Genomic DNA, 22454 nt, shown 5'->3' with positions numbered 1-22454 from the left:
CATATTCAGTTCCTGGTGTGGGTTTTTTTTCTCTTTTTTCATGTTCCTCACAGATGTATACATCAGTGCTGTAAACAGGCACACACAGATTGAAAAAAAAAAAAAAAAGAGGACGGCAAGATCAGCGATCAGTTTGTGTTTTGTTTTTAGTTTTTTTCACTGTTCCTCGTCTTCGTCCTCTTCCTCCTCCTCGTCCTCCTCAGTTTAGGTTCTCAGTCCTGCTGAGACAATGGTGTCCTCCCAGTAAGGCTATCTCATCCGTCTATACCTGCCCGCACCCATCCGTCCCCCCCCCCCACCCCCTTCTCTCTCCCCTCCACAACGTCCCGACCGTCTCCTTAATCCAGAGAGAGGGGTGCCTCCGAAGCCCGGCAGTGATCCAAGGAATTCCAGAGGGGAGGGAGGGAGCTCTTCTTTTTTTTCTTTAAGGGAGGAGGGAGGGGGGGGGGGGTGTCTCTCATTTCGTGTGGAGTCATGAGTGTTTGTATTTTTATTTTTTTTTATTTTTCATTTTTTTTGCTGGGTGAGGAGGGAGAAAAAATGAATTGAAAACATAATGCTTCTGTTTTTTGTTTTTCTTCTTTTTTAATAGCCTTAGTCGTCAGGGTTGGGGGGTGGGTGGGCGGGGCGGGGGTTGATTGTGCAAAGTCACGCGGTGTCCGATATGTCCACGCGAAAGGAGCTAGCAAACCCTTTTCCTCGCTGTAAGAAGAAAGAGAGAGACAGAGAGAGAGAGACAACATGATTAGCTGCGTGTCTGTGTAATTGCTGGAGGGGAGGGGGTGGTGGGGTGGAGGAATGGATGAGTGTTGGGTGAGGAGGGGGAGGGGGGGGGGGTCGATTCTGTCTGAGAGGGATGACAGAAAACAAAACAGAGAGAAACCCCAGTGCTTAAATGGCCTCATTCACACAGAATTAGTGGGTCCATACACACATACACACATGTTTGTATGGCTATCTTTGTGGGGACACTCATTGACATAATGTATTCCCTAGCCCCTTACCCTAACCTTAACCATTGCTCTTAGCCTAATTTAATCCTAATTATAATGAATTAGTTATTATAAAGTCTTAACCTTCAAACAGCCCTTGGAAGGGGTCTGAGAAAGTGAGGACCGGCCAAAATGTCCTCACTTTACCAAAATGTCCCCACTCTGATGGTTTAAAACTCAAATTGGTCCTCACATGTATAGCTGTACAAGTAGACACACACACACACGAACAACAAGGGGTAGGAAGTCTCACATCTCTCATCTGTGGCTGCTTCCATTCACTCTTGTGAAATGACTCATGGATAATATGTGTGTGAATATGTATGCAAAGAGGGGTGTGTGTGTGTGTGGGGGGGGGTTATGAGAATAGTGGCATCGGACGGTGGGTGAGCTGGTGAAGACTGCACGGTCGGTTTATTTAGGACGAGGACAACAAAGGGGGGGAGGGAAGCTGGAGTAGTAACATCTCATTCATGCCCCCCCTCTCCCACTCCCCCTTGCCTCTGTCCTGTCTGAGTTTGATGTCTGCAATCACTCAGCTCTGGTGGCTATCACATCCCCCCCTCCCACTCCCCCACTCCCCCCTCAACCCGACCCCAGGCCAGGTCCGGGCCCAGGCCTGCAGAGTCCCTGGGACAAAAGAGTCTCTGTGTATCACTGACTTGATCAGATTAGGGAGCTTGAGCCGTCTTCGTATCATCATTCTATCCCTTTCTATCCCCCTTCCCTCCTCCCCTCTCCCCCTCTGACTGTTGTTCCCTCTCCGCCATCATCCACCACCCACCCCGCCCCTCCCTCTCTCGCCACCCCCACACTCATTAGCATAAGGCCCACAGTTAATCTACTCTGAGAGAGGAATGAGTGGCGGTGTTCCTGGGAAACGCGGTGATATTTGGGGAGCCCTTCACTTTTTTCGAGTGCTGCATCATAAGCGCATAATAAGCACATCCATGGTAACTATTAGAGCCGGAGCGGCGCGCACAACAAACACAGTGTCCTTCAATGTGAAGGCTGAACAGTGTAAAAGGGGGTCAGACAGAGAGAGAGAGAAAAAGAGAAAGAGGGGGGTGGTGGTTACTTAGAAATGATATAAATTATGCTTAATTGTTCATTGATTGTTGTGAGGCTGCAGTAAAAAATAAAAAAAAGTTCATCAGGTTTAAATCACACACATATTTTTACGTAATGTGTGCGATCTGAATTTCAAATGCCAGCTCTGAGTGGCTCCTCTCCCGCTCCCATTTTTAGATGAAGCTTTTCGAGCCTTTTTACACTCATAAATATTTGATGTTCCATTAGATCACGTTACATGCCTTTCATCAAGGCAAACCGCAACCTTAATGATTTTATTAGTTCGTTTTACGTGTTCTATTATCTCTACATTCCATTTAACAGTGTTGACATTCCAGTTTGCTGCTATGATCATCTTATGAGGCTAAATTACTGCTGAGACCTTCTCGCCACAATTAATACAATTTTCTCTTCACCTGCCTGGGCTCACTTTACTCTTGAGCATCATTATCACATTTGTCTTTCAATTTGTCTGACTTATTGGAGTCTGAAACAACTTCCACTGTCAAAAACGCACCATAACAACAGCAGCATCGTTTCTCAGTTCTATAATTATATCATTACAGCCTTTCACATGTTTGGTTAATTATATATTCCATTACACGGTGATCCTTGTTATTGCCTTACATCATGTTAAATGATATAAGCTGTAGGCTTTAATTTCAGCTTCCATACAGCATTAATTGCCGATTTCTTACTTTCATTGAACTTGTGTTATACTGCTGATTATATTATCTTTCTAACAGCCTAAAATCCTCATCATAATCATAATTGATTAACTAAAATCTAAATAATTATAGTAATATAGTTATGTACTGTTGCTCCCTTTTCACCTCCGTACACTCATATAGCTGCTTCTTTGTCCAAACTGCATTGTCACAGCTGCAGTGCACTTATAATGATTTTAATCATTCATTTAATATATTCTCTTCATCTCTTATTGATTTAGATGGCGTTGACACGATTCTTATTAAGCGGCATCAAATTGAAATCCCCACAAGTGTTACGCTTCGCTGATGTTTTTATTATTTACTGTTTTAATTGCTTCTTCTTTAATCTACATTTGCTCATGAGATCCAGCTGAAATACACTGTTGCTGCAATCCCTTATCGTGCTGAATGATTTCTGATCACAACCTGCTGGGACTTAATGGGAATAAAGTGGTGTCAAAAGGACCTTGAGTTTGTGGAGCAAACTAAGGCCCATGGGACCATATGCAGCCAGCTGGGGTTTTTAATCCAACCCGTCAAATATTGGTAGAAAATTGTCCAAGTTACAGCAAAGACCACAAACTTTGATGACCAACAACGCTGCTCCCACTGAAACAGAATGTAGGTTTTCTTTTACTCTTAGGTAACGGCTTTTACATGTCTTTTATAGTAGTTCACACAAACACTCTCCATCTATCTGATGCTGGATGTCAAATATTAAAACACATTGTGTGTTGAGTCAAAAAGTTTGCCCACCCTTGTTATGAAGTGATGTTTAAGTATTCATATATTATATTGAGAGTTCTATAAATTAATTCAGCTTTTAACTGTGCAAATGTGAAAAAAAGGCATACATTTATAAAAGAAAATCAGCCAAAAGTTTTGTAATTGTAAAGCAGGTGCATGTGTTTATATATTAGTACTTACAGTGTCATGCAAAAACTTATGTTAATGTGAACAGTTCAGCAAGTGGAAGATGAAATGATCTCCAAAAGTTAAACTTGAAACACTCTTAAGTAATATCAGTGTATTATTTTTGTTTTCTATAGTTTTAGAGTGAAAAAGGGAAACAAAGCAGCAGCCTGCAAAATAATAGGAAACCCAGGAGACTTGAGCTCTGAAATAACTTTGACTAAGGTATCAGACAAGATATTTACTATTTACACACTGTGATAGTTTCCAAAGGGGGGGCTACTAGGTACTAACTATGCAGGATGGCCAAACCTTTGCTAAAGGGCCATTTTCCTTTTTCTGTCAGCTTGAAAATGTAAAAGATGTAAATAAAAAATATATATATATCGCTTATAATGTAAAGGGAATGTGTCATCTGTAACTTTATGCCTTTTGGAGATCATTTCATCTTCCATCTGCTGAACTGTTAACATTAACAGAAAATTTAAACAGGGGTGCCAAACTTTTACATGCCACTGTATGTTTTCAAATTTGTAAAAATAATTACTTGTGACAAATGGACATTCATGGAAAAGTACATAATAGAAAAAAGAGACTTTACAGAGGAGAGGTTTACAAAAAAAGACATAAGAAAGCACATCTGAGTAACAGAGACAAAGTGAGTGTGTAACTGAGCGCTCAAAATTCCCACACGGTGTGTAACACTGAAGCTCTCCATATGAAATTTGGCTGCATGTGCATCAGAGTGATACAGCAGAGGGCTGATGGTTCAGCTGCCTGAGAGCAGATTTCTTTGACAGTTGATGTGTGTGTGTGTGTGTGTGGGTGGGTGGGTGGGTTTGTATGCATACACAGCACATTAAATATTTACTGTACTATTAAATATTTTCTGCACCTGGGTCTCAAACGTTCTCACACCGTCATTTATGTCAACAGCTTGAGGTGTAAAGACGTCAAATTTCATACTTGTAACTCATAAAAAACAACTTGTAACAAGCGCACACACACACACACTGCGGGAAATGCGCGTGCTGAGGTTTGCATGCCGTTTCCCCCGCTGTGTATCTGTACACAGATGTTCGCGGAAACACTTCTCGTCTCACATTGTCTTTGTGTAACCTCACCAGTGACTTGTTCGCAGATTTTTATCTATCACTTTTTTTATTTTCAAAGACAGTTTTTCTTTTCTACAAAGCTGAATATTCCCTGTTTGTTATGAGGCTGGTTTACAACTTTTATGACTGTTTGTGAACATCACTTAACAATCTCCAAATCTCACTGATCTCGACTCGAGCGAACTGGAACCTGATTGAGACGACGCCGGCGGCGACACATTGTCCTCGAACGCATGCAGCCCCCTTCAGAAGGACTGTGAAATTCTAATGTGCGCGATTTGGCTGCCTGCCTGACATAACTTTTTTTTTTTTTTTTGATATAAAAGGATCAGAATAATAAAATAATAATAATACAAAAGAAAAAAAACAGAGCAAATGAATAAAACATTAATTAAAAGGAAAAAAGGCATTTTCCCTGCTGTTCCTAACAGCACGCTGTGGTTTGAAATGATGGCGCTAGGGAAGCAGCATGGCTCTGACAGGCTGTGTCAGATGATGAGAGAGGGGGCCTCTTCAGGCGCTGCTTGACAAAATTATAATTAAGCATTATCACCAAATTGCAGTGATTGAGGATGTATCTCTTTGTGGCCTTTGAATGAGAGTTAAGAAAGCGCGTTCCTTGGGAAATGTGATTTTTTTTTCCCTCTTCTTTTTCTCCTCTTCTTCTCAATCATCTGAAACTGTTTTTTTTTTTTTTGTTATCCTCAGCTTCAACACAATAATGTCCGTCGAATGAGAATGAGACGTTAAAGCTCACTGCCTGCTGTTCTTCTTTACTGATTAAAAACAACCAATTTTTCATTGCGAGGTTCCTTGAGAGGTTCCTGTGTCTCTTATATTACAGGAACCATTTCCCCCCCATAATGAGACAGAGCTTCCTTAATGCTAACATCTCCATCCACATCAAAGAAACCATATAGAGCATAATTGCTTTTGGCATGTTTCATTTGGAAAAAGCCCACAGGCCAATCAGTGCTGGAGTTGTGTGCGTATGTGTGTGTGTGCACTGAAATGGTAGGTGGAGGAAGATAAGATCGTCACATTCACAGATAATGGAGATGCTTGGCAAAGAGGGAAGAGTTAGTTAAACACTCTGACAAGAACAGGGGTCAGGCTTGACATGAATTTCATGCTTCCTTCTGCTCGCCAATCTAGGGAGAAAATTGAATTTGGAATCTTTTTTTTTCATCTTCTTCACCTAATTCAATCACCATATCAGAGAGTGCGGGGGTCGGCTGCTCGGGCTTGAGCAAAAAATACAATACTCACTTAAATAAGCCGGGTTACAGGGAGCTTTGGGCAGAAATGCTTCCAACTCTTTCCTCTCTAGGGAGCTGTGGTGGTGGTGGTGGTGGCTGAGGTGATGGTGATGGTGGTGGAGGTGGTGATGGGGTTGCTGATGTTGATGACTGAGAGGCGTCTCTTTACCAAAGGTGGAGAATGACTTATCAGTCGACTGCTCTGGGCTTTCAAATACCTCTGTGTCCGGGACAGAGTCCATGCCAGGCACGTGGAGGTTGCTGCGGTAGTCCGGACCCTGGCGCCCGTCGGAGGGCATGAAGCTGGGCATCCAGCAGCGATCCGAGTGGCCCAGGGCCTTGCACTCCTCCGTGCAGTTAGAGAACAGGTCGGCACCTGAGGAGAGATGTTTAAAGCAGAAGTAAGCGATCCGGTCGTTTTGGCTAACTTCTTGTCAGCCGATGGAGTTAGCAGTCCCCGCCCTCGTCCCTGCGTCACCACATTCACGCGCATCCCTTGGCTGCACACACAGAGAGGACCGCCCCTTTATGCCGTTCTCTCTCCTCATTGGATAAAGGTTGTAGGATACAAGGAAAGTTTTCTCCTCGGCTTACAGCAGAGCAAACACTCTATATAAGTGATTGCCGTCGGAAGATAGAACTATTTAAGACTTATATTGTTTCTGGTTTCTGTAGCACTTTGAGATTACTTTATGAAAAGTGCTTTACAAATAAAATGTATTATTATTATTTATTATATTAACACAAATATTCCGCTTACTTCTGCTTTAAGTCTTTTATTTATTAAAAAAAAAAAACATGATAACCTGCGTGCAAAAAAAAGAACATCCATCCGTGCACACAAACACAAAAACACTCAAGTATTTCTACAAGACTTTCACAGTATGTACTTATGCAAGCTGCTCTTTGATTTTTTTGTGTCAGAGCTTTGTGTTTCACTATCTCTAAGATCTAAAACTTGTGCACAAAAAAAAACTACTGACACGCAGAGTGAAAGGAGGTGGAACAAAGTGCCTTTGTGGTCTGTTCTGTAAAAGCATGTATATGGTTGAATATTTTCATTTGATGGTACTTTATACTTCTACTTCACTGCATTCCAGTGGGAACAATGGCACTTTTAAAGGTCCCATATTGTTAAAAAAGAAAAGAAAAAAAAGGTGGATTTCCATGTCTTTTTAGATTATAAAGAAGGTCGAGGTTCTATATTAATACTGTGAAAGTTGTTTCTAACAAAAGAAGCAGCACTAAAAGAACACTGCAGGCACCGGCGGCTCTCAATAAAATAAATCTGCCTGAAAGTTAAACCAGGAATTATCTGATCACAGAAGAAGTAGACAGATCTAATCAAATGTTAAAGGTAGGGGTGATATAGAGGTTGATGTCTTTGTCCTGTGGTCTGGCTTCTGCTTCGGTCCACATAGTAATACACACAGTTTGTATCAGGATTTCTGTAACTTTGTGATGTCATAACAAAGCAGCCATGCGCCCACCTGGACCCACCATCAAATAGGCTTTATGCGAGCGAGCCCCACTACTTCCTGAACAGGCTCCTTTGTTTCCTGTCTAACATTATTGGACAAACTGATTAATCCAGGTGTGTCTGAGTAGTCACAATGGTCAGACACACCTGGATTAATCAGTTTGTCCAATAATGTTAGACAGGAAGTAAAGGAGCAGCATTAAGTTCAGGAAGTAGTGGAGCTCGGCATAAAGCCTATTCTGCCAGACTTACTTTACATGAGTGTTTACTAGTGCTGAATAATGAGTCAAATATTCAGTATTTCTGTGATATGAACATGTTCAATAAACACACCACAAAAAAATAAGACAAATTAACACAACAACAGCAATAACAAAAACAACAAAAACATTAATTAGCCATGTCAACTGGTTAGAAAAGAGGAAGAATAAGAAAAGAAACAGCATTTTTCAGGCTCTAAAACTAACTTGTAACAGTACAGAGGTGCAGGTGGAGACCTATGAATATTTCTCCATTGCTGACAACAGCTGTCATAGTTCTGTCACAACTACCATCTTCACCAGCCTCATTACAACCATGGATATTTAAAAATAAATAAAATAAATGATGGTGAAAATGTGAACAAAAAAACAACAACTACATGTTCAACTCCTCCCTCCAACACATTTTGACATTAGTTCACAAACTGAGAGTGAGCTGTTATAAACAAAAAAGGAAACCGTGTGTGTGCAGACAGCAGCTAGATGACCGACAGTGACCCGTGTCTGTGTTTTCCACTCAGCAAAACCATGCACTCTTCAGTCTTTAGCATGAGTCACATCGTCGTCACAGTATTGAAGAGTTGTTACTGTACATTGCAAACTTCACTCATATCAAGCTTCTGATTGGCTCACAGATCTGTTGTAACCACAGCTCCAGACAGAGAGATGTAAAACTACACTGAGATGAATAAAACACACAGAGAGAAAAAGGTGTAATATAGGACCTTTAAATGCAGTACATTTATCTATCTGTATCTGCTTATTATCTACAGGAGTTTATATATGAAACTAATGATCACTTCATAAAATATGAATAAGATTTGTAATAACAAAGGCACAGCATCTACCCAGTATCCATAGTGTTATATTATTTATTCTACAAGCACATAGCCTACTGTATTTATTGCACATACATAAAGCACAAAGGATGTTTAGGGGCGATTTTTAAAGAAAACTTTAGTGGCCATTCCTCTGTGAGCAAACCAATCTGGAGATGGTGGAGACAGAATGTAACTGAGTACTTTTCTTAAATATAGATATAAGGCATTTGGGGCCAAGGAGAGTTTTATTATTATTATGGCCATGAAACTGTTACCAAACCTTTCTATCTTTTTTCCCCCTTAAACAATCTCAAGGCTTCCGATATTTTTGTTTTTCTACTTCTTATTTTTTGTCTCATGCTCAAGCACAGATCCTGAACTCTGCTCTGCAGCATGGGGGGTGGCAGGGGTTCTGGTCTTCTCTATGAAACTTTTATTCCATAATATACATGGCTTACTTCAGGGTTTACATGGCTTTTTTTGAAGGAGAAATGATTCTGTTTCAATCCGGTTTGAAAACATATATCGTCATCCTGGGACACGCACACACGCATGGATGCCACGTCATTTTCATTTATACTGTAGCTTCTACAACGTGTAGAGCTGTGAGACCCTCACAGATAAGGACACATTTTAAAATCAATCAAAGCGATGGAGCGGCAACAGTGCAGTACAATTATTTTCACGGGCAAACCAATCTATTGACTAATTACTAACACAGAATAATGCTTACACAATGCAAAGGAAGTGGAATACCCTAATGGGCCAACAGCCCCACACCCTCATAGGTCAATCTGCAGCCCCTCGATGGTAAACAAACCAACCACGCAGACTGATCTAAAATTACACAATCATAAATACAACTGCTAAAATGACATGAATACGCCATCATTGCCCTCCATGCTGATAAAACTGCATTGAAAAAGCAGACAGGAAACAGACATAAAACACAAACAAAAGAGGCAGTTAGTGACGGTGGTTATGTAAGGTGAGTGATTCATTTCCCAGGCAGGGGCCGCAGCCTGGATTTGAGAAAACAGTCGGGGTCAGCGAGGTCTAAAAAAAAAACACATACCGTCATCTTCTGATTATTCATGTGTGGTTGAAGCACACGTTTTATGTCCAGCATGTATCGCTTTTAAATTCCATTGCAAAGCTCTTAATCGTGACATGTGAATGTGCAGTATATCAACAGTCGGATGCAGAACAGCACAGGTGATTGGATTGTTTGCGTGTGAGCCACAGGCACCTACATGTACAAAAAAAAAAAAAAAAAAAAAGGTGGGTGGAATTTCAACGACAAAGCCAGAGCATATGTGTGTGTGTGTCTCTGAAGCCAGCAAAGTGGCCGTGCTCCTCTCAGCGTGGACATTAGATTAACTGCACCACAAACTGAGTGATATTGGATTACCAGCCTGCCCCCTGTCCCAGGCCCCCTCCTCCCCTCCTCCCCCCTCTGTTAAAAAACCTATTGTTCCCCATGAAAAGCCTGGTGCGTCGCAGGTATGAATGGGAACCAGTTTGGGCTTGCTCACTTTCATGTGGATGTAATTATTTGTGAAGCTTTTTTTTTTTTTTTTTTTTAATGGCAGAGAGAATCACCTTTTGTCATCAGAGGGCAGAGGGAGCAGGAGTTAAAGGGGACAGAGTGAGCAGGGACATTAACTGTTCACCACAGCTATTTAGGCCGAGTGTAAGCCTTAAGCCAAATTGTGTTTTCATCGCCCCATATGTTTTTTTTTTTTTTTGCAAGGCTTAGATCCTGTGTATGCATGTTTTTTTTGCAACCTAAGTCTGCTTGTTGTGTGTGTATGTGTGTGTCTGAGTCGCTGTTTGAGGCTAAAATCTGTACTGTCCAGCTCGTCGGGCTATCTGCTGCTAATCCCTCTGAATACAGACTGATCAGGCTAAGACTGCTGCCGTCTCCGTATAAGCGGAGTGAGTGTGTGAGTGTGTTTTTTTGTGTGGTGTGTGTGTGTGTGTGTCTGTAGCAGCAGTCAGCAAACAGGGAATTTGCTTTGTTACAAAGCGGATTAATTTGGCTTGCCATCACTAACAGCTTGGAAAAGTGCCCAGTCTCCTATCGAGAGGAGAAGGAGGGGTTTCTTATTAAATATTAACCAACATGCCATAAATATACCATCACATTATGTTTTAATACGGCCGCTCTTACACAGGAGGAAACAACTTACTGTAGCTTGATGTGAGTTGTGTGTTTATGTGTGTTTATGTGTGTGTGCTGGTTGCAGACATGTGCTATCAGTGCACCTGGACGTGCAGGGTAGCACAGCAGCAGCAGCAGCAGCAGCAAAAATATATTTAAAAAAAAGAAAGAAAAGAAAGAAAGAAATAAAGCGGAAGGAGGACACGGAGTTCTGCTTCCATTACAAAATGGATGCTGTGTTAATTCTCAAAATGGGAACGGGAAATGTGGCATTTAGACTCTGCCAGAGAGATAAGACTCACACACACACACAGAAAGAAAGAGAGAGAGAGAGAGAGGGAAAGAGAGAGAGAGACGCAGGGAGAGGGTGGGTAATTTCAACCATAAAGCCAGATCAAGACATCTTGATATTTCTTGACATTTTGGCAAAATTAGATGTTCCCCTGGCACATTAGACAGTGTCTATCGAATCAGGCGGATAAAAACATTCCGGCTGTAAAATTGAACCTCTCACCACACACATGCACACACACACACACACACAAGCTGCACCGTGCATATAATGTATATAAAGCTGCTGGGTAATGTCATTATATATCTGCTGCGTACTGTTAGTTCTCTAAGATTAGGTTTTTTTTCTTCTTTTAACAGAAACAGTTAGCAGGAGTTGTAAGAGGCTTTGTCTGCCGGCAGAGTAACAGGATCCACTCGCTACTTCAACACGGGATGGGAAAAAAAAACTGTGTCAACATGTATCGCACTAAGCCAAACACAAGCAAAGAGGCCAGCGAGGACACACACACAGGGGGAGGAAGAGGAAGAGGAGGAGGGGGGGGTTGGGGGGAGGTGAAGGGGGGGTGAGGCGATCTTGAAGCGTGCTGACCCCTCGTTACTTCTGGCGCCTCATCTCGTCTTTAGCATTCCGGCGTGGCGTTCGCACGGGGGGGTGGCGGGGGGCCAGGGGGGTGGGGGGGGGCAAACGCAAAAAAAAGTCTCCATAATAACCTTCATTTGGTAATTGGTATGCAGAGGTCTGAAAAATGAATTACTGATCAGTGAGCTGTTACCACGGTGATAACGTGAACTGCAGGCCTAAGGAGGAAATCATCACGGCAAGCGGTGGCAGAGAGAGGGAGAGAGAGAAAGAGAGAGATGGAGTGGATTTGGAAGGAGGTGGGGGTGGGGGGGCAGGAATTGGATAAGTGTCTTGACTCAATCTTCTCCAAGTGTGTGACATTGGCTATGTTGATAATGTTGTACTTTACACATGTAGCCGGGTTGGAAATGAAGGGAGTGTGGTGGTGGTGTTGTGGTGGTGTTGAGGGGGGGGCAAAGGGACTTCATAGTCCTGGAGAGACCGGCAGTGTAACAAATTCTACCGCGATTCTGCCCCCTCACACAGAATGTTACAGAGTGACCTTTAACTCTGAGAGAACTCCACAACTTCACATTAAACAACCAACAACAAAAAAAAAAAGAAATCCTCTAAAGGAATAAGCCAGGAAAGAAATAAAAATCTATTCCTCTTTGCATGTGAACTCCTACTGCTGCATGGAGTCAAACAATAAAAGGAAAATTCAGTGTATTGAATAACTCATTTCTTCCATTTTGTTGTTAATCAGGAAATACCCCATCTGATCAGTTCCTCCACTCACATGCGGTGTGTAAACACAGTTTGGAGCTATTTTACTTAAGTGTGCGTGCGAGGGTTCAATACCAACCCCCCTGCAGGATGCTTTCTGTTACATGTGTGTCTTCATACATACATGCTGTTTGATTTTACATCACGAGCCTTTGTTATATTAAATCAGTGTCTTTACAATTCAAAGTACATGTGCGTGAGTAAACGTACATGTCTGACAGAGGGAAGAGGCTGGGGAGTGAGAATATGCAATATGTAAGTGAATATATACATTTGCTCACATGTTTATTTATTTACATTGTGATATTTCTACTCCAGGGTTGTGAGTCCCTCCTCCACCGCTGTCATTCATTATAAAGAGACAGAATCGGCTCTTCCTATTGGATGTTCTCTCTCTGGGCTGCATTGTAAATAAGAGCGAGATCCGCTACCACGTTTTTTTTTTTTTACGTTGATCAGGTTCAAAATAGAAATGGAAGGGTTGGTGTTTCCTGTGATCACACGTTATATTTTACATTAATATGATGAGCAGCAGCAGTAGCGGTGGAGATAATGGTGGTGGGTGTGATAGGCGTTAACAGAAGCAGCAGCTATAGTATGAATAATGGTAAATACAAGGCTCAGGCGTTTCTCATCCCTTCCACCACATTAAAACATCCGTCCACACCGGGGGGACGACGGCGCCGACACCTCGCCGCTGCTCTAACTGCACCGTGTGCAGTGTGTAATGGCACGTGCTTAATGTGTACGTGTTTATTTGAATGTGCCATTTGACCTTTACCACAAATCATCCTCTCTCTCTCTCTCTATCTCCCTCTCTCCCTCTCCTCACTCTCTGAAACACCTTGAGAACAATCTTGGCAGCGATCCGACCGAACAAGCGCTTTGTTCCAAAACGGATTCCTACACGATCCAGACGATTGTTTTTAACAAAAAGAAAAAGGAAAAAAGAAAGAGAGAAGAAGCTGCAACGCGCTTAATAGCTGTGAAATCAGACCCACGATTTAGTTTCCTCCTGTTCACAGCTCTGTTACAGGTGATTTCTGGGCTCTTTGTGGCTCTACAGTATAAGTGCATCCTTGATGAGGGGTAAAACTGAGTGGCTTTTGATCAGGGAACAACGAGAGCACATGGCCTGGAACAGTTGGCAGGAAAACAACAATTACAGTAAAAATAAATAAAAAAAAGAGGGGAAAAAAACAAGACAGAAAAAATTATGGGGCAATGAGGGTAAACAGGTCCATCCAGTGCTGTTTCCAGCGGTCAGAAACACGTTCAAACAAATCTTATTGGAGCATTTCTCTGCCAATATGAAACGTTAATGCTCTAATTTATAGTTCAACGGATTTAGTGCAACATAAAAACCAATATGCTTCCATAAATCTGATTACATGGGCCAAAAGAAAAAAGAAAAAAAAAACCATCTCGCTGGGAGGAAAGCCTGAATTCCTTCCTCCCTCTAACTGATGTATTCATAAAGTCTCCTGTCAAAGTCAGGAGAAGTGGCTAACGCTAACACAGCTCTGTGATGGATGCCGCGCACACGTTTATTTAACACAAGCATCTATTAAACACTGACACAGTTCAACTGCGCCCTCGCTGATGACAAACTCAATTAGCACACACAGTGGTAAAGCCTGTGTTCCCCTTTTTTTTTTCTCCCCCAGCATTGTGGGACACTAAGCCACATTATCAATTATCCTAATCAAACAAAGACTTGATGCACAGCTAATAATCTATTCAAAGCCATTAAAGCTGGCTGATAATGCCGCAACACTGGCAACTGTACTCTATTTACCGCACCAAGGGTACTCAAAGTCGACTGGGGGTTCTACTTGTCGCCGTGTCTCGATTGGATCAGTACCACGACGGAGCTTCAAGTCAAGAGTCTGCAGATGATATGCTGGAAACAGAACAGAAGACAGCTGGTTCCAACCAGAGTGGTGAAAAAAAAAACGATACTAAGGCAGATGTGGGTTTAAAAACTTCAATACTTTAGTGGTATCGACTGAAATATGGCTCGAGTCAAGTTCTGTGAGTTGTTTGATCGTCTTTACTGAAATCACATCAGATAGTTCCCAGAGCCAAGAGCTAATGTTTAAAGGTCCCATAAATTACTCTTCTCCTGTGTTTTTTTTTATCTGAAGTGTTGAGCCATAAGAAGATGAATTAGTGGTTTAGAGAACCAAAAACATCTCATATAGTTTTACATCTCTTCTTTTAGGCCTCTATCTGGAGCTCTAGTATTAACAAGTCAATGAGCCAATCAGGAGCCAGATCTGAGTCTCTCTTCTGACTGACTGTTTTCTGAGTTGTCTAATTCGAGTGTGTAGGTAAACAATCCAATCAGAGAAATGATTTCCGGAGATGTTAAATGGCGAGTCCAAGAGGGCGGGGCTTAGCTAAGATGGTGACTGCTTTGTTATGACATCACAAAGTTACAGGAATCCTGATGAGCTATTTAAAGGCTCAGCTTCTGAATACAGTCAGTGCATTTTTCTGTGGACTGAGGATTTGACACTTTCACAGTATTAATATAGGCTATAGAACCTAGAGCTGCTTTATCATCAAAAGAGGCACAGTTATCTCCCTTTATACATTATGGGACCTTTAATGTCTGATTAGATTTGCACTCTAGTTGACTTCTCCTCTGGTTGGATAGTTCCTGATTTAAATTTCAGTCAGATTTGTGTTATTTGGGGCTACCAGGGCCGGCAGCCTCTTTTGTTAAAAACAAGAGCTGGCAGGTTTTTCCACACAAAATGCTAATGCACTCGAAATAGGACAACTCCATCTACGTGTAGCAGCTGGCCGGGCTGCCACATTGGTTACAACGAGGGGAGAAGCACATTTGGGTATTGAAGCTAAAAAACTTCAAATGTGCTTCTAATTACTTGGTATTGAATTGAACGTCACATTTTTTTAAAAAGATTGTTGTTTGACAAATCTCCCAATTTCAAATGTGTTGAAAGATAAAGAGGATAGGGAGAAGAAAAAAAACAGCATTCCTTTGCTATTGTTGCCAAATCTCAGGTATAAATTTCAAACGACACCCCGGCCCCACCGGTATAAAGAGTGTGACTATTCATGACAGAATGTGAACTCTGGCTGGCAGCATTCACACGAAATGCTAATGCAGTTGAAATAGGACAACTCCATCCACATAAAGGGAGTGGGTTGGCTCAGTCCCGATTAGGGAGTAGGAAAAAAGAAAAAAAAAAAAGCTCCACGGTGGTTGAAAAGGGTAAAACTTGAGGTAATTGTGGAGGTCTAACACTGAGCCTGTTAGAGCTGAAAAAAGAAGTAAAAGAGGAGGGGGAGTGGGTGATGGCAAGTGAAGGGGATTCAGCTCTGTGTGTTTGTGTTTACTGGATTGTGTGTAACCCATCCAGCCTAGTGGAGTTAACAGTGGAAGTGGCAGGAAAAACTCCATTTGGCACAGCGAGGGCCCCTGCTGCGGCTGACCAGACATGATGACAGGCTCCATCCACAGAGGGCCCGCCACTGAATGAAGACATAAAACCGTCATTCATAACTCAGTGGGGCCCCTATTGTATGATCTCAGATGGGTTCCTTTAGGCAAAGAGGGGAGGAAGAAGAAAGAAAAACAAAAAAAAGGATGGGTATGGAAGAATATGGTCAGGGAGGAGAGAGAAAAGGAGGAGAAAGACGGATGAAGGGAGAACGCAACCGCATGAATGAATGCATTAATTAATCTAATGAACGGATGAATCGCTTGTTTTGTTTAGCTACGGCTCTACACAACCTATTTGGTCCGCGTCCCAGCGCTCTCTCTCCCTCCCCGGTCGCAGCGCAGAGCGTGGCCTCATTAAAAAGCCCGTCACGTCTGGTGGAGTGGTCTCCAGCGCACCGAGTGGCCGGAGCTCTCCGGTGAGGGAGAGCCGGCTCCTCATTAACGCCGCCACTTATTTACAAACAACGGCGGCGGAGAGAGGCAGAGGGAGGAGGGAGGGAGGAGGAGGAGGAGGTGGTGGGGTGTTCCGCTGCCCCCCGGCCCACCGATGTTACATAATCACGTGTCAGAAACAACAAAAAGCCAATATTACACTAAGAAAGCTTCTTTTTTTCACCACCTGGGGGTCAGACTGCCAGATAAGATGCACTTTTTTGTCTTTTTTATTCCCTTTTTGAGGGAAAACAGGGAATAAGACTAGAAAAAGAGGACATCATCATCATAAAAGCTGATTGTCCGACACTCTCAACTGCCACGGATGATGCACACTACAGCTTTCACATATTCCAGCCCCCTTATACACAATGAGCCGCAACTGAGCAAGAAGAGTCCAGACACACCACACACTGAAGAGCAAAGCCTGCACACTCCAAGGCTTACAGGACAGACCCCACACACGGGTCACACACACACACACACATTGATTTGCCCTTTTGGACATGCAGTTTAGAAAAAAAATCAAATCAAATCAAAACGAACGCAAAGGGAACAGAACAAAGAGGCCGCTTCAGTAAACAAGCAAGAGCTCTTACCGGAGGAATGGCCCCGATTGGTGGCGTCGTGGTCGCTGTCTCCCTGCTCGCTGTCGCCGTGGCCGCTGTCTTTGGAGCTGACCAGGTCGGCCTCCTGGAACGCCGAACTGCGAGGCCAGAGAGAGGGAAAGAGAGAGAAGAGAGGATGATGCTTTTACAGTAATTCCAATGGTACTGGGCCCATCTCATCATCCACAGTAATGAGATAGAAAGAGGGAAAGTGAATAAAGGAGATGAGAGGTTTTATTGCAGAGGGAGAGAAAGAGAGATGGTTGCATAATTTCCATATTTACCTGTTGACACGTCTTGGTCTGTCAACCAGGTAGCTGAGTTCAGCTCGTTGGTGTTTGGTCTGAAAGAGAGAGGGGGCGGTTTTCAGTGTGTGTGTTGCTTTTTTGCTGGAGAACCCTATAGTAACATGATTAGCATAGAGGAAAAGGGAAGAGGAGGGAGGAAAAAAAAACACATCTCCACCATCAAACCCACACAGTGCCATGTTGATGTTGGCTATCAAAATGAACGTTCAACCATCAACCACTACACGTGTCACTCATATCATCATTAAATGTGTGTGTGTGTGTGTGTGTTGGAGGAGGCGTTGCTCTCCCCAACAGGATACAGATATGTTGCCAAGGCGTAAGATAAAGTAGTGCACCTATTCAAGCTGGCACAGCCAAGAGACGCATCTTTGTTCTAGTGCAACTCAGCAACATTGTGACCAGTATGCTTAATGCGAACACTCCTCTCCCCAAGGATTCAGTCACACACACACACACACACACACACATGCAGACAGATGCACCCACAGCAACCAGCAGCTCTGAGCCACCGTACATTATGCTTATATACACTTCCTTTATTCTGACTTTATTATTATTATCATTTTTGGAGCACAGCATGAACATGCAATGATTGCTGCTTCACAGCTGACCTCAGCTTGTCAGCAACCAGTGGTCTAATCATCGTTTGCTTTAATGTCTTTTTTTTAAGAGGATGGTGCGACACACATCAGCAGTCAATAAAAGCCTTTTTCTTTAATAAGAAATAAAGAAAAGAAAAGGCCTGGCATGCATGCCACTGAGCTGAGAGGAGGATGGACTGGTGATGGCTGCTGTATGAAACATATTATTATGTCTGTCACGTAGGGATGTGTTTAAATATTATCAAACAGGCAGACTTGAGTGTCTCAGGGCAGAATCCTGTGTATGAATCATACTTTCAGACATGCTGAGGGTCTCTGGATGGGAGGGGGGAGGTTAGACCGTATAGGGTGCATGAGAGGACTCTTACCTCGTTTAATAAAATGCTGCCGTTTGATATGATGTCAGGCTGCTGGTCTGTGTACCCTGTCACTATGGCCCCGCACGGGTTGTGATCGGTGTCTGTGCTCCTAGACGGACTACACGGCTTTAGGAACATGAGGTCGGTTTTGGCAGACTCTGGAGTCAGACATACCTGGTAGCAATAGTTCTGGTTTTGGTGGTGGGAGCCGAAGCTCCCTGACTCCTCCACGGGGACTTGAGCTGTACCGGCTCCACTCACGTTTACAGCGCTTTGCACCAGCATGATATCTGACTTGCTGAGCTTTTTCTTGCGGGCCCGGCCCTGCTGAGAGCAGCAGGGGCTGCAGCTCAGGCAGCAGTCGCTGGTCAGGCAGGTGTAAATGTTGAGCTTTTTGTCCTTCTGGCAGCGCACGGCCAGCACGATCATCACCAGGAGGAAGATGAAGGAGACGGAGCCCAGCGCGATGATGAGGATGAGCGTCAGGTCCAGGGTGCCGTCCTTGGCCTTGGCGGCGCCGGCACCTCTGTCCCCGCCCCCGTGGCCCTCAGCCACACTGTCCACCAGCACCACCAGCACGCTGGCGCTGGAGGACAGCGGCGGCTGCCCGTGGTCCCTCACCTCGATCAGCAGGTCGTACAGCTGGTGCGGGTCTCTCTTGGCCGACACCCGCCTGGCCGTCCGCAGCTCCCCGGTCCTCCAGTCCATCCTGAACATGCCGTTCTCGTTGCCCCTCTGGATGCTGTAGGACAGCCGCGCGTTCTCGCCGTCGTCCGAGTCCATGGCCACGATGCGGGTCACCAGGTAGCCCGGCTCTGCGGAGCGGGGCAGGGGCTCCCTGGCGGTGCCGTTCTTCCCCACGGGGGCCAGCACCAGCGGGGCATTGTCGTTTTGGTCCACGATGATGACTTTGACAGTGGCGTTGGAGGACAGCTCCGGCGTCCCCGCGTCTTTGGCCTGGACCATGAAGGTGAAATCCTTCAGCTGCTCGTAGTCGAAGGACCTGAGCGCGTACAGGTAGCCCGTCTCCTCGTTGATGGACACGTAGGTTTTGACCGACATGCCCTGGATGTCACACTCTAGTATGGAGTAGTTGATGAGCGAGTTCTGCCCCACGTCCGGGTCCAGAGCCGTCACAGCGTGTATGTACGCCCCTGGCACGTTGTTCTCTGTCACATACACATCATAGATGGGCTGCGTAAAAGTGGGCGCGTTGTCGTTCTCGTCGGACACCTGGACGCGGATGGACTTACTGGTGGCCAGAGAGGGCGTCCCTTTGTCCCGCGCGACCACGGTGACGGAGTAGGAGTCCGCCTGCTCCCGGTTCAACGGCCCGTCCGTCACTATGGTGAAATAATTCCTAAATGAGGTTTTTAACTTGAAGGGGACGTCGCCGAGGATCTCCACGTGGATCTGCCCGTTCTCCTCCGCGTCCCGGTCCGTCACGCTCAGCAGCGCGATCACGGTACCGGGGGCCGCCTTCTCGCTCACGGACTCGGTCACGGTGCTGAACGTGATCTCCGGAGCGTTGTCGTTCATGTCGGTGACTTTGACCAGCACTTTGCAGTGCGCAGGCACGGCGTTCGGCCCCATATCCTTAGCCTGGATGAAGATCTGATAGAGGCTGCTCTCCTCGAAGTCCACCTCCCCGCGCACCTCCACGCGCCCGGTGCGCGGGTCGATGCTGAACAGGTCCTTTACGCGGCTGGAGATGTGGTTACTGAAGGAATAAACAATCTCTCCGTTCAGCCCCTCGTCCATGTCGGTGGCGTTCAGCTGGATGACCAGCGTGCCCACCGGCGCGTTCTCGGTGAGGCTGACCGTGTAGACGGGCTGGTCGAACACCGGCACGTTGTCGTTCGAGTCCAGCACTTTGACCACCAGCAGCGCGGTGCCAGTCCGCGGAGGCTGACCCCCGTCCACGGCGGTCAGCACGTACCTGTGCGCCGCCTGCTGCTCCCGGTCCAGCGGCTTCTCCAGCACCAGCTCCGCGAACTTGTTCCCGTCCGTTTGGGTCTGCACGTCGAGGTAAAAGTAGTTGTTGGTGGTGATATCGTACGTGCGTAAAGCGTTCGAGCCCACGTCCGGATCGAACGCGCTCTCCAGGGGGAAACGGGTCCCGGGAGTCGCGCTCTCCGAGATCTCCACCGTGATGTCCGTCTCCGGGAAGCTGGGCGGGTTGTCGTTAATGTCCACCACCTCGATCTCGACCCGAAACAGCTCCAGCGGGTTCTCCAAGAAAACCTCCATGTTGAGCTGGCAGCTGGCGCTCTGCTTGCAGATCTGCTCCCGGTCGATTTTCTCGCTCACGAACAGCACGCCGTTCTCCAGGTTCACCTCCAGGTACGGTGTGCGCGAGCTGGGCACGACCTGGAAGCGGCGAGAGGCCAGTTTGGTAAGGTCCAGCCCCAGGTCTTCGGCGATATTCCCCACGAAGGTGCCGTGGTCTGCCTCCTCCGGCACAGAGTAGCGTATCTGAGAGAGCGCTCCATTCGCGATGCTCAGGACAATCAAAAGCACAATCATCGCCGGAAAAACAAGTGCACTTCGGTAGAAAAGATCATAAAACCTCGCTATCCCCTGTTCGCGGACAAAATGTCAATTTCCATCACCCATTTCAGTCGGGAGGTAAAAGTCTCCAAAATGCGTAAAAGTCTCCCAAAAATGCGTAAGGCGTCCGGGAAAACTTGTCCCATCAAAAGAGAGGCATCGATAGAAAGAAAAAAATACAAATGTAAGGAGTTTGAACGCCTTTGCTGAAGCTTTCTGTTTTTTTTATTTTTATTCTAGCTCCACTGTCTTTCTATTCAGCTGCGCCCCGGAGAAGCCACAGCGCACATTCCAATGAAGCGCAGTGCCGCCGGAGTGATGAAGCCAGTCTGTGGAGGAGTTGGAAAAAAGGAAAAAAAAGAAATCATAATCCATATTAGAAAAATACAGAATACATGTTGATTCTCGCGTTGAATCCCTAATCCTAAAATTAAAATGTTCAAGATTTGGCTTCTTTTTGTTTTTATTTTTTATTTTTATTTCTTCTTCTTCTTCTCTGGCTCTGTCTCCTCTTGGCAGCCTGCTCCCTCACTGCGGTCTCCTCCACTCCACTCTACTGATGCTGTTCACTCAACAATTTGCTTTTTTTCCTCCTCCTCCTCCTCCTCGTCCTCCTCCTCTCCCCTGCATCGCACCTCCCCCTCGCAGCCCCCGCGGCTGTAAATCACGCTGATAGCTCTCTCCTGATTGGACGCCGCGGTTGCCCGTCAACGTCTCCCCTCCTCCCACCTCCACCCCCCCTCTCTCGCGCTCGGCCCCATCTCTCCTTCACTGTTTCTCAGGGCTATCTCTCTCTCTCTCTCTCTCTCTCTCTCTCTCTCTCTCTCTCTCTCTCTGTGAGTGCCCGCACTGTGGCTTCTCTCTAGAATACCTGAAAGAAAAGAGGGAGAGAGAAAGAGAAAGAGAGAGAATGACAGGGCTGGACGTTTATTACTTTAACCCCTTAGCTGCCAAACTCTTGACCATCACCACCTCCCCCTCCCCTCCCCATCTGCCTGTCATGTACAGACTCACACAGAGAGAAAGAGGGAGAGAGGGAGAGAGGGAGAAGAGTGGGGTTGTCATGTAATGAACCAATGGGTGATTACAGTGAAGTGGAGGACTTGTTGACTCGGGTGGCCGTGGGGCCTCAGGACAAGCCTCGGCGAAATGCATGCAAATGTTGTGATATGTATGCAGTGAATCATTCGCCATTCATGCGCCGCTCTCAAGGCTGTGCGCTATAATTACACCCAGTAGTAGTAACGTTATTATCTCTGCTGCTGCGCCACACAGCAGAGTCGGAGGCAGAGAAAGGGAGAGAGTCAGGGACGACGGTGGATCTGCGGACCTCATGCGACCCCTAGCGGCGTAAAGGCGAACTATTTAGTTAGTATGGGGGTCTGATTCCTTATCAAGGAGTCATGTGTAGATAATTTTCTGGTTATGGCGGTGCACGGAGTTGTTATTATAGGCTCCGTGTGTGTGTGTGTGTGTGTGTGTGTGTGTGTGTGTGTGTGTGTGTGTGTGTGTGTGTGTGTGTGTAGCAGTGGAGGCACAGGGCTGGATGCAGTGAATCGGGGATGATCTGTCTTTTTGCGGTGAGCGCAGCAGACTGCCATTATCTTCAGGAGGAACCAGAGCTGTTGAATGAGGCTCTGTGGGTAAGACTTGGTCTTCCTCTGTGGCGAGGCTCATTCCTGCCAACCCAC

At 45.3% G+C, this 22454-nt stretch overlaps 1 protein-coding gene across 1 annotated transcript; it reads right to left on the bottom strand.

The window, feature by feature from the left end:
* Window positions 1–648: 648 nt before the first annotated feature.
* On the bottom strand, window positions 649–20739 carry pcdh10b (protocadherin 10b; the record flags this gene model as incomplete). The annotated part of the gene is made up of 5 exons (XM_083980510.1): window positions 649–702; window positions 6278–6435; window positions 16933–17039; window positions 17226–17284; window positions 18223–20739. 5 exons carry the CDS (start codon window positions 20737–20739, stop codon window positions 649–651), a joined length of 2895 nt encoding a protein of 964 aa, XP_083836636.1.
* Window positions 20740–22454: the final 1715 nt, after the last annotated feature.

This window comes from Trachurus trachurus (assembly GCF_905171665.1).
Source record: "Trachurus trachurus genome assembly, chromosome: 10".
Lineage (NCBI taxonomy): Eukaryota > Metazoa > Chordata > Actinopteri > Carangiformes > Carangidae > Trachurus > Trachurus trachurus.
This window is presented reverse-complemented; position numbering and strand designations above follow the sequence as displayed.